The sequence below is a fragment of the Equus quagga genome, chromosome 5 (assembly GCF_021613505.1).
Source record: "Equus quagga isolate Etosha38 chromosome 5, UCLA_HA_Equagga_1.0, whole genome shotgun sequence".
Taxonomy (NCBI): Eukaryota; Metazoa; Chordata; class Mammalia; order Perissodactyla; family Equidae; genus Equus; species Equus quagga.
The window spans coordinates 102,661,387-102,674,245 of NC_060271.1; the positions used below are offsets into that span (position 1 = coordinate 102,661,387).

Sequence of the window (12,859 nt, forward strand, 5' to 3'; positions counted from 1 at the left end):
GGGGTATACAAGTACATTCTCCATGTTGTATCAATAATCTGGAATGATACTGTCTTTGGAAAAATGTCATTAATTTCCCCCATTTTGATCCAACTGTTAGGTACTAACTCATGTTTTAAAATAAATAAGCTTCTCCCAGAAATAAAACCACACATCTACGGACAGCTAATCTTCAACAAAGGAGCTAAGAACACACAATGGAGAAAGGAAAGTCTCTTCAATAAATGGTGTTTGGGAAACTGGACAGCCACATGTAAAGGAATGAAAGTAGACTATTACCTTTTGCCACACACAAAAATTAACTCAAAACGGATTAAAGACTTGAAGGTAAGATGTGAAACCACAAAACTCCTAGAAGAAAATATAGGCAGTCCACTCTTTGACTCGGTCTTAAAAGGATCTTTTCGAATACCATGTCTACTCAGGCAAGCAAAACAAAAGAAAAAATTAACAAACGGGACTTCATGAGACTAAACAGTTTCTGCAAGGCAAAGGAAACCAGGAACCAAATGAAAAGACAACACACCAACTGGGAGACAATATTTGCAAATCATATATCTGACAAGGGGTTAATCTCCAAAATATATAAAGAACTGATACAACTCACCAACAAAAAAACAAATAACCCGATCAAAAAATGGTCAGAGGGTATGAACAGACATTTTTCCAAAGAAGATATACAGATGGCCAATACGCACATGAAAAGATGTTCAACATCACTAACCATCAGGGAAATACAAATCAAAACTATACTGAGCTATCACCTTACACCTGTTAGAATGGCTATAATTACTAAGAAAAAAAACAACAAATGTTGGAGAGGATGTGGAGAAGAGGGAACCCTCATACACTGCCGGTGGGGATGCAAACGGGTGCAGCCACTATGGAAAAGAGTATGGAGATTTCTCAAAAAATTAGAAATAGAAATACCATACAAACCAGTTACCCCACTATTGGGTATTTAAGCAAAGAACTTGAAATCAACAATTCAAAGAGACTTATGTACCCCTATGTTCATTGCAGCACTATTCACAGTAGCCAAGACATGGAAGCAACCTAAGTGCCCATCGACTGATGAATGGATAAAGAAGATATACACACACACACACACACACATGCAGACATACACACACAATGGAGTACTCCTCAGCCATAAAAAAGATCAAATCATCCCATTAGCAACAATATGGATGGAACTCGAGGGTATTAAGTTAAGTAAATAAGCCAGACAGAGAAAGAGGAACACAGTACGATTTCACTCATATGTGGAAGATAAACAAATAAATGGACAAAGAGAACAGATTAGTGGTTACCAGAGGGGGAGGGTGTTGGGAGGTGGACATAAGGGGTAAATGGGCACATATGTATGGTGACTGACAAACAATAATGTACAACTGAAATTTCACAATGTTATCAACTATTATTACCTCAATAAAACAAATAAATGAATAGGCAAGCTTCTGATAGGTGGTATATAAGCTAAACTTAGGGAAATCAAACTATTTTAAAGAACAATATAAAGGAATACTGACTTTTATATTTAAGAAAAATAAAGCAGGTGACAAAGTAACACGCATAGTATGACCCATGTCTGTAAAAAGCAAAAACAAAAAAGGGGGAAAAAAACTCCTATTTCTATACTTCTGTATATTTGTATGAATAAACACAGAACTATTTGGGAGGATATATAGCCAACTGTAAACAGTGGTTACCTAAAGGGGATAAAACTGGAAAAGAGGGACATAAATATTAATAACTGTACTTCAAGCCTTTCTGTATTTGTTTAATATTTTTTTACATAATCTTGTAATTATTGAAAAAAGAAAAGGAAAGTCTTAATATTTCCCTTGGCGAAAAATTCTTCATCAAACCCTCTAGGAAAACTGGTGACAAATATTCTAAACTTGAGTCAGAAAACTTGGATTCTAGTATCTACCTCACTAATCATCAAATATATGATGTACAGCTGTCTTTTAATGTCAACCTTCCATTTTCCTTACTTGCAAATTGGAAATAAAAATTTTAATTTTGCTCACCTCAGAAGGTTACTATGAGGATAAACACAATGAGCGTGATTTATAAGTTACAAAAAGACTATGCAAATAGCAGTTATATATTCTATGCAACCTGAAATTATTTAGTGTAAACACCATGAACGCTAGCAGTGGCAATAAAGTGGAAAGGCTGCTTCTTTCAGGGACCCTTTCCCCCTAGAGTTAAATATCTCAATAGGATAATATCTGACCAGAGTCATCCAACACTTAGAACTTCACACTGCTAAATGGCAACCCTGAAAAATGATTATCATAAAGAATAATACTATTATCTACCTTTTATGGTTGTTGTAAAAATTGAGTTACAATATGTGCAAAGTGCTTAGAATAGCATTTGGCTCATAGAAAGCAATAATTTACTGATACTATTGTGATTATGATAACTATCACAATCTCCCAAGATTTCATAAGTTAACATATAAAACTGCTTGTAAACTATTAAGGCATGACAAGTGTTAGAAGTGTTAGAAAATATTAACACTTCATTTAAATCTATTATCAAGTAAACATATTTAAATCTACTCTCTCTCTCCTCTTAAAGGAGCTAACACCTACTGGGCAATTGTTAAGTGCCAAGCACTGGGCTAAATGCTTTCCATGGATTTTAAAATTCATACTCAATCTTTTAGACTAAATTCAAAGCAATCATATTCTATTTTAATCATATCGTTTTATAATATTGGTATCTCTTGATTTTACAATATGAACAAGTGGAATGACAAAATTATGGAGTTAGAAAAACAGGAATGGAAAAGAGGTTTATTCAATTCCATAAGTAACATAAAGGGGTTCAAAAAATTCTCAAGTCTGTTATCTTTCAACACAAAACAGCTTAACTAAACTTCTCAATATACATATTTTATCAAACTGCTTCATAATCAGACATACAACAGCTATTGCCAACGTGGAGAGTATGAATCAAAAGTTACAATTCTGTATAGATGCTTCTGCCACAGCAACAAGCCAAGAAGTACTTAAATGACAAGGGCCACAAACTTATTAAACTTAATTTTCAAATTAGAAGGACGATCAAAAAATATGGTTTCATTTCTGTTGAAGAAAATAATTTAAAAATATACAAGTCCTCCCTAATGAAAATATTAAAGTTTAAAAAATGTGAGTTTGCTTAATTTTACTTACCATGCCTTTTCAAAATCAATAGGGTATTTTAATTATAACAAAAAGACTTACATACCTTATGTAAACAAGTGTCCACTACCCAATTGCACACATTTTCCAGGTCATCAGATACCTCAAGCCTAGATTTAACAAATTCACAGAGCTCCTCATTACTCATAACATCCCAGATCCCATCACAAGCCAAGATGATAAATTCATCCTCTTCTGCTCTTAAAATTTCATAAACCTCAGGCTCTGGAGAAACAAGTTGTTCTGTTGGGCCCTTGCCATCAACACACTTGTAATCATAGTCCCCCAGAGCACGAGACACTGCTAATGAACCATTAACACGTTGTATCATTACGCTGCCTCCTGCATTTTGGATTCGCTCCTTCTCCCTTGGATTGCAAGGTTTGTGATCCTGGGTAGAAAAGCAGACTTGTCCATTCCTATACAGAACAGCACGTGAATCACCACAGTTGATAAAGTAGACATGCTTAGGTGAAATCATAACTCCCACTGCAGTTGAACCGCTCCTGTCCATTCCATTTCTGAGGTCTGAAAAGTTACGCATGTATTCATCAATTTTCAAAAAGCCAGTTCTGATACCATTCTTGACATTTTCCACTGAAGGCTCAAGAGCAGATCCTGATTTTCCAGCTGCCCTGAAGTCTTCATTATTAGTGATGTGTTCTAATAAATGTGTTGAGCAATAATTTGCTACTCGGGATCCAGCATGACCATCATAAACTGCAAAAAATGACCAGTCTTCCAAGCCGTGAGGAATACCTACAACAGCTGTGTGTGCATCTTCCATTTCCACTCTCCATCCTTGCATGCTGCTCAGGCCATAACGTAAACCATTCCCAGCACCATGAGCATTATGTTTCTCGGTTTTGGGTTTATCCAAAAATGCACCCATGTTTAGTAATGAATCTGAAAGAAAAAAAAATTGCAGGTGTTATATGTTTAAATTTGATAGAGCATTTATATATTTCATCTGTTCTCTAGTAACTCCTGTCTCAACAATATTTTTCAGTATTATCCAAATTTACTGCAACAACAACAAGAAAGAAACCAAGAAAAGCTCCCCCTACATCCTTCTTCTAAGAACAGTGGTTTCTAGAATTATTTCTGAATCATGAGATTAAACCAGAATCTCTGGGAGTGGGACCCAGATATCAGCATTTTTTTAAAGCCTCTCTGTTGATTTGCAGGTGCAGCAAGTTGAGAACCACTGTTGTAGGAAAAAGGAAACGAAATACCTGGTTACTTTAAAAAAAAAAATTCAATTTATAAGATAGCTCTAGAGTTCAATACATAAGATTGAACAATGAGAATATTCAGAATGGTACAACATCTCACTCAATATATTAAGGTAGAAGAATATACAAACATATTTTAGAAAGGCTTCCAAAAGCAAGTATTATAATCAAGGTTTTTTACCCCCAGTGATCCTGAGGACAACCCCAAAATTCAATTAAAACATAAAACCTCCATTTTACAAACATTTGATTTCATCAAGGTTTTACTGTATATCAAATTGAAAACTTTACTTGGATTGACTGAAGTCTATTGTTTGGATTCTGTTAAAAACAAATACAACTGTAATGATGTGCTAAGGAACATACTTAATATTGCTGAGTTTTGTAACCTATAAAGTAGCATTAGAATAACCTTTACTCAGTACTGGCTGACAAAGACTTAAAGCCCTTGGATAGAACCGTGAAGTATCACTGTGCATCACCCACCCTCCCAACTTTATTGGGAATAAAGCTTTTATTATTTTAGAATAAAGCTTTTCCAATGTCAAATGACTTGGACTCAAGTAGCGGTTCTCCAAAGTAAGCATGAGAAAGCCCTGGTATGTTTCCTACATACAATCCTGGCCCTAACACTGGCTAGCTGTGTGACCTCAAATAAGTTTCTTAGTCACTTGCACCTCATACTCCTCCTCTGTCAAATGGGAGTAACAACATCAGTACCTATTCTTTACAGGGTTGCAGTGAAGAATGAGTTAATGTGTAGTGATCAGAACAGTACCTGAAACACAGTAAATAGCATAAAATGTTCACTGTTATTATTTGGTCAAAATTCAGATCCCATAGCCCCATCCCCATGGCCAAAGATTTTTTCCAGTAGATCTTGGATGTGACCTTCCACAAAAGCATGCCAGTGACTGAAGAAACACATTTTAAGAGACACTAGTCTAGATCAATTGACTTTTACTTGGATCTAGTCATCTTTGTAAGATATCTTTTTCAGCTATGACTGTTATCTAACTTTACAATAAAATTATATAACCGTTTCGTAAAAACCCAATGAGCCACCACATATATACAATGTTTATACATTATAGCAATTTTGAAATTTTTCATGAGTTATATATAATACTGTACTAATAAATTACATATAAAACTATAACAAGGAATTTTGAAAGAATAAATTCAAAAATACATAAAAATTACATTTCTTTCACATTTAATACAAAATTATATTTTGTATTGAGAGCAATGTAACAGAAGATGCTTATTTTTGAACACACTAGTTTAATACTGTGACACAATGATTTGAAAATCTAGTTCTAAGTATATTTTAATTTAGATTGTTTTTAATAGCTATTTCACTTGATAAAAAGACAACTTATAAAGATAGCTAAATGAAAATGAAACTGAATTGTCGACTGTATTTATCAAACCACTGTTTTTTTTTAAAGACTGGCACCTGAGCTAACAACTGTTGCCAATCTTTTTTTTTGCTTTTTCTCCCCAAATCTCCCCAGGACATGGTTGTATATTTTAGTTGTGGGTCCTTCTAGTTGTGGTATGTGGGATGCCACCTCAGCATGGCCCAACGAGCAGTGCCATGTCTGCGCCCAGGATCCGGGCCAGTGAAACCCTGGGCCACCGACACAGAGCACACGAACCTAACCACTCAGCAACAGGGCCGGCCCCTCAAACCACTTTTCAATCCCTTCTACCAATTATGAAAAAAGGAAAAATTTGTTGCTTCCATCATCCCAATGTTCTTGCAATTAAGGTGCTGCTGTTTTACATTTCAACAAATAGGTTCAAAATTCACAAGAACTCTTCATTTAGAAGATTTTAAAAAATAGTTTAGAAATTTCTGTTTCCAAATTTGTTTTTACTTTAGGAATAAAAGAGGGAAGAAAGGAGGCATCTTCAATAGAAAGCTTAGAGGACCCTAAGAATGAAAGGCAGCCTGGAAGGCCAGCTTGGACAACCAGCAGGAAACAAACGAGCCACTGAGGCTGGGCCCCAAACACTGCAAGTTACACAGCCTTGCTTGCCTGCTGCTGCTCATCACTGCCATCATTCCCACCTGCCATCTATTCCGCTTCGGAAAGTCACCTGATCAGGATTCAAAGTCTGGGAGATGAGTAACTGACTGAGCTTAGGTCACTAGCACACCTACTGGCTCTATCAGGGACTGCATTCTTTCACAAACCGGAAATTTGTTTAAAAGTTCCAAATTGATCTCATTTCAAAGTTAAGGTTGTCCCATAATGATTTAGTTTTTTAAACATCATGAAATAACAGACATATAAGAGTTCACATAAAATATACATATAGCTAAAGAGTAATAAAACACCCATGTACCCACCACACAGTTTAAGGAATAGATCATCATCAAGACCACTGAGATCTCTCCTACTATCCTGAGTCTTATAACTAGTATTCCTTGCAGTTTTGCCATATTCATGTCTGCTTGTTTAGTTTTATATGTGTGACACTTTACATTGATGTAAAGTACAGTACACATTAGTGCTTTTTTTTGGCTCAGCATTATGTTTCTGAGATTCATCCACACTGATGCAGAGAGTGGCAATTCATTCACTATATGCCACTATATGCTTGTACCATAATTTTTATCCATTCCACTATCAATGAATATTTGAGTTATTCCTCTCTTTTTTTTTGCTGAGGAAGATTCGCCCTGAGCTAACATTCATGCCAATCTTCCTCTATTACTTAGTATGTGGGCTGCCAGCAGGGCATGGCAGCTAACAGAGTGGTGTAGGTCTGTGCCTGGGAACCGAACCTGGGGTGCTGAAGTGGAGGGCACAGAACTCAACCACTAGGCCATCAGTGCTGGCCCTTCTCATTTTTTAAAATATAAAACAGTGCTGTTTTGAACAATCTTGGTGCACATGTATGAGTTTTCCTAGAACACAGATCTAAATTCTCAAGTGCTTAAAGTATGCAAATTTGAGTTAAATATAGATGATCTTTTTTCCCAACAAAAATCACAAAAGAAACCATTTCCAAACATTTACTTCCCAAATGCTCTTTTGCTAACACTACTTTCTTTAAAATGATTACTTTCTTCGTAAGTAATCTTAACCTTGAATGGGAAGATTAAGAGCCTGTGTGTGCACGTCTTTTCTTTTACCCAAAGATATCTGCACACTGTTGAGGAATCAGCAACTCCTATTTTCAGTTCCATGACTCTTCAAAACACAGAACTTTGCTATTCTGTAATCAGCAAACCTCTGTGTGGGAAAATGTACCTTTCTTGGTCACTTCTCACTTCACTTATAAGCATTGTCAGTAACTCAAGTACTGTTTCTATAAAATTAACTACCTTGATAACACCCTAACAGCTCTTTGTAAACTCTTGGTTCAATTTCTTGCTGCAGTCATTTGCCTAAGAATGATGCAGTGAATGGTTTTCACCTGAAGTGACTACAATTTTTCTTCCATAAAAGGTTGTCTTGATTACAGAAGCCATTTACTGTTGGGAATGTACATTTGTCTAGCATCTCTTTGCTATCATTATTCACACCCAAAACACAGTCTTGATTACTGAAACACAACTTAGCAAATACAAGGGGGCAGGTATGTTACAAACACTTACTCTTTAATCAATCTTAAAGCAAATCTTCCACAATGTGTAATTGTTCTGATACTGGTTTCTTCAAATCAGCAACTTTAACTACATGTTTCAAAAGCATTTGATGACAAACAAATACATCTTAATTTTTTGCCATATAATCTATGTATTATTTCAGTCATTTTGACAAAGGCAGGAAAAACAAGCGTTTCCTCAGCGGTATGGCTTTCTGTCTTTTCCTGTTCAACAAGAAACCTCAAAGGGCCTTGTGAATATTTATCATTAAATTTATGAACTTTTGTAAAGTACTTTATTGAACATTGTATGGCTTTATCAAACATCTCTGGAAAAAACTCATAAAGGTTAGTTTTTATCCTCAGAATGCATAATTTTTTTAAACGCTTTGCTAATTTGTTACGATTTCATGCTATCATTTAGCTATATGTCAAGCCACACTGTACAGTTAGGTAAGGTACAGTAAATATAGATCCATATTTCAAACAATCTTCTTTGACAATCTCAGACTTTTTTGAGAGGTTGATATTTCAGATCTAATTATATCATAGTTTTTACCCCATAAGAGCTCATCCTGGGATAAGGAGTTCTAACATTCTTTATGTTGTGTGCTTGTGTGTGCTTTATTATAAGTATAACCAATCTGATTTTTTTTCTGCTTTTTCTCCCCAAATCCCCCCAGTACATAGCTGCATATTTTAGTTGTGCCCCTTCTAGTTGTGGCATGCGGGACGCCGCCTCAGTGTGGTCTGATGAGTGGTGCCATGTCGGTGCCCAGGATCTGAACCAGTGAAACCGTGGCCCGCCGAAGCAGAGCACACGAACTTAAACACTCAGCCATGGGGCTGGCCCCTTTTCTTTTTTTTTCTTGCTACCCAATCTGATTTTCTGATAAGAATCTTTTATAGTCACTTGATCATTTATTTAAGACAGTTTAGTTAAAACTAGATCATATGGAAATCAATGTAATTACACGCAAACTTCAACGAGATACAACGATGAACATAAATGAAGCAGTCTAAGCTTCACCCTTCCTCAGGATCTCGCACTGGCCCATCTGACATACTAACAGTGTGGGGAAGCCAGTGTCAATCACCACATTAAATGTAATTTGCCTTTTTCAAGATGAAAGACAATAAATAGAAGTTCTAATTTTTAAAAAATGAGTATTGATAAGATCATCCTGCACACCCACTTTAGAGACCACTCCACTGGTCTATACAACTCCGTGGGCCTCAGAGTTTTTACAATACTGAGAATATATGCACAGCAAGCATTGTCTAAAGACTGAATAAATAATGTTCTCTACACATCTGTCTTTTTCCATTGTCTTCTTTGAGAAAAATACATTACTGAACCCACAGCAGCATAATGTTATTAGTTTCTCAACCGATGGTAACGGTACAAAGTAATTGTACTATGAAGTAGGAATCTGAGAAATGATATTTTAAAAGGGGTTCTCAGACCTCAAAAGACTGGGGACTACCAGCTGACTGTTTTATTTAAGTAAAATGTAGTTACTTAAATCACTTTAAGTAACTACATTTTTAAAATCTCTTAAAAGGTTTCACATGTGTTTCTATATTATATATAAACATTCGATTCTGGGATCATTCTAAAATTTTTCATTTATAATCAGTGCATAAAATACAGCAATAAATTATACATACTTTTAATATATCTGTCACAGGAATACTTTAACTTTGTTCAATTAATTTAAAAGTACATATAGTAATAGTACAATAGTTGTTCATTCAAGTATTTTTTGAGTGTCTACTACATGCCAGGCACCGTATGAGGTACTCAGAATAAGATGCTCCTTCCCTAAAGGTACTTCTAGTCTAGCGGAAGATAAAGATCAGTGCACAGGTTATGAAGGCACACTGGGATATGCAGCACAATGGGATAAGTACAGGTATGCCAAGAAGACGTGTCAAACACAGCCTTACGTAGTTAAAAATTTTCCAAGCTGAGACCAAACAATGGAAGTGGGAGAAGGAGTCAGCTAGCATATACAAAGGCCAAAAGAGTAACAGCACAATTAATTTGGTATGGCTGATGTGTGTGTGTACACAAGCATTTAAAGGGGCAAAGCAGAAGCACTGAAATCCTATGAATAACATTATTTCCTACTGAGATGTCCATCATCTACTCATCTCAGAATCATGGATTTGAGAACACAAAGATGTGTGATTCCCTCCTTGCCTGAGCAAGTACCAAACCCAAGTGAGAACTGTGCTTTTCACTTTGAAGAACAAATCCAGAAAAAAGTTCCAGAAGCCCCAAAATTTAGACAGGTATTTATAGTTTACATTCTTCTCTAGAATAAGCCTCCACACAAAAAACTCTGATACCTTTAAGTGTGCTTACAAATCAACTCTGAAAGGGGGTGAGGGTGGAGGGTGGGCAACCTCTACATATAACAAGCCAAAGTTAGTTAAAAGAAACTTAAGGGCTGTTCAAATACTCAAAGTGAAATATTACTACAATATTCAAAATGCAAACGTGCATACTATAGAAATACTAACACTACTTATCACTAGATAATTAAAACACTTGCAAAACTGAATTTCAGGTTCCCTTTTTTCTAAATCCCCCTTTAGCTCAATCAAAATCATTTCTTCTCCTTAGGTCAAATGGATCCATTTTACAGAGATGTTTTTCTCTCTTTCCCCCTAACCATATTTAAGGTATAGATATTTGTCTAAAGAACTGGATTTACAGTTCCTGGAGAAGAAAAAAGGATAATCTCCAATTACAAAACACCCAAGATTCAATGGATAAAATTCTCTACTATTCCTAAAGACATTAAATATAGTGCACTTAATCATTTATGTTGATGACAAACATTCTGACAAAGAAGAAGAAAATTTATCCGATGCATTGTTTTTTAAAAATCCCTTTTAATTTAAAGTTCTAGGTCCCTTGCCTTTCCTGGCAGACTCTGGCTGATTTATTCTCATCAATCATATTGCAAGAGGGACATGCTTCAAAGCCGCCCTCAGTTTACAATCAAGCCCAACTACATTTCATATTCATAAACAAAATTGACAGCACAGTAGGATACAATAGGTCGAAGAATATAGCTTCATTTTTCTTTAACAAGTGACATAAATATAAAAATAAAGAAAAAAACATTTACTGTACTAAATATTTGTAGTATCTGATTCTAATATAGCCTAAAATCAAAAGCAGGACTATTCTGTCTACCCTAATTTGGACACTTAACTATTTTAAAATTGTGCCGTCCTTCCTTAACTACCCTCCACCTCTGCAACGTTACACCTTCCTGAAAAGACAGATTTGGGTCTTACCTTTTCCAGAAATTCTTTCCCCATGGTGCTCTATTAAACTTCATTAACACTTACTTCTTTACCATTCATTTAGCACTTAACACATGCTACTTTGCATAATTAATGGCCCTTCTGTGTATACCTCCTATTTCCCAAAATGGTAATTTATGTTTATTTCCCTGCCAAAACAAGTACTACTGAATAAATGTTAGAAGATTTAAAAAAAAAAAAATTAATTTTGGGTCAGCCTGGTGGTGCAGCAGTTAAGTGTGCACATTCTCCTTCGGCGGCCCAGGGTTCGCCGGTTCGGATCCCAGGTGCGGACATGGCACTGCCTGGCAAGCCATGCTGTGGTAGGCGTCCCACATATAAAGTAGAGGAAGATGGGTACGGATGGGAGCTCAAGGCCAGTCTTTCTCAGCAAAAAGAGGAGGATTGGCAGCAGTTAGCTCACGGCTAATCTTCCTCAAAAAAAAAAAGTTAATTTGAGAGAAGTCATTTTAACAGAGTAACACTTCTATCCCCAGTATGTGATAAATCTGTTATGTGGCCTTTACCATAAGGCCAAACCCCCCTATAACTGGAGCAATTCCATTAAAGAAATAGACATTCCTTGTATTCTACTGAAAAGAGAAAGGTCTCAGGCAAAAAACTGAACTCATCACTCCAGTGTCATAGAAGAGCCTCATTCTCTCAGAGAAAGACTTTCAGGGAGGACAGTATCCATGAGTGGGATACGGGGTAATGGATGCTAAAATGGCGTCCACCACATGAAGGCAATCCAGGAGTTATACTATATGAATGAAGCTGTGCATCCCAGAAGACAAGGCACAGACTAGATTACGTATTTGGTTATTGTGCTCTGTGTTGACTTCCCTTTGGATTTCCTCTACCTTTAATAAAGTTTAAAAGTTCTTACCTTATCTCAATTATCTTAAGTCAAACTAAGGGAGAAAAAGTCTCATGCCCATGTTCTAGAGAAGGTATTGACGGTAAACTGAATGCTCTCTGCCTCCCTTAAATCACTATTGAGGGGTAGTGGTAATTCCGGATAGAATCTTCCAAAGGGAAGAGAAATTCTGGTTTAAGCAAAAGAGCTTGGAATGAGAGGACTGGCCACTCCTACCTGCTTGGACCTGGATCTTTTTCTAAAGAAGTAATAGTTTACTCACATATTACAGTCATAAAGGCATTTTAACTATTAACAGTTCATTTCATAGGATCATCTACAAACCAAGGTTTGCCCATGAAAATTATCTCATATGAATTACAAAAACATCTATTACAGGAGAAGATTACGACCAAGTACCGTATTTTACTGAAATAATCTGAGAAAGCTTCATGCAACAGGAAGTCCAGAAAACAAACTACATAGATCTAGACTTCAAAAGATTAAACAAAATGGTCCCCAAATAACCAAGAAATCTACAGTATCTAGAAAAATAAGTATGTTCTGATAATAAATATAAGCATACTAACTTGCACCCAAAATACAAACACATGCAGTAAACATATCATCTTAAG

The 12,859-nt window shown here is 35.9% G+C and overlaps 1 protein-coding gene across 4 annotated transcripts in view; it reads right to left on the minus strand.

The window, feature by feature from the left end:
* The window catches only part of PPM1B (protein phosphatase, Mg2+/Mn2+ dependent 1B), a 91,417-nt gene that overhangs the window by 41,848 nt on the left and 36,710 nt on the right, over nucleotides 1-12,859 (minus strand). For all 4 annotated transcript variants that reach the window (XM_046660462.1, XM_046660464.1, XM_046660461.1 and 1 more), the window contains exon 2: nucleotides 3,250-4,109. In XM_046660462.1, coding sequence (XP_046516418.1) covers nucleotides 3,250-4,095 — 846 coding nt within the window. In that variant the 5' untranslated portion in view covers nucleotides 4,096-4,109. The remainder of the gene's footprint in view (nucleotides 1-3,249; nucleotides 4,110-12,859) is intronic.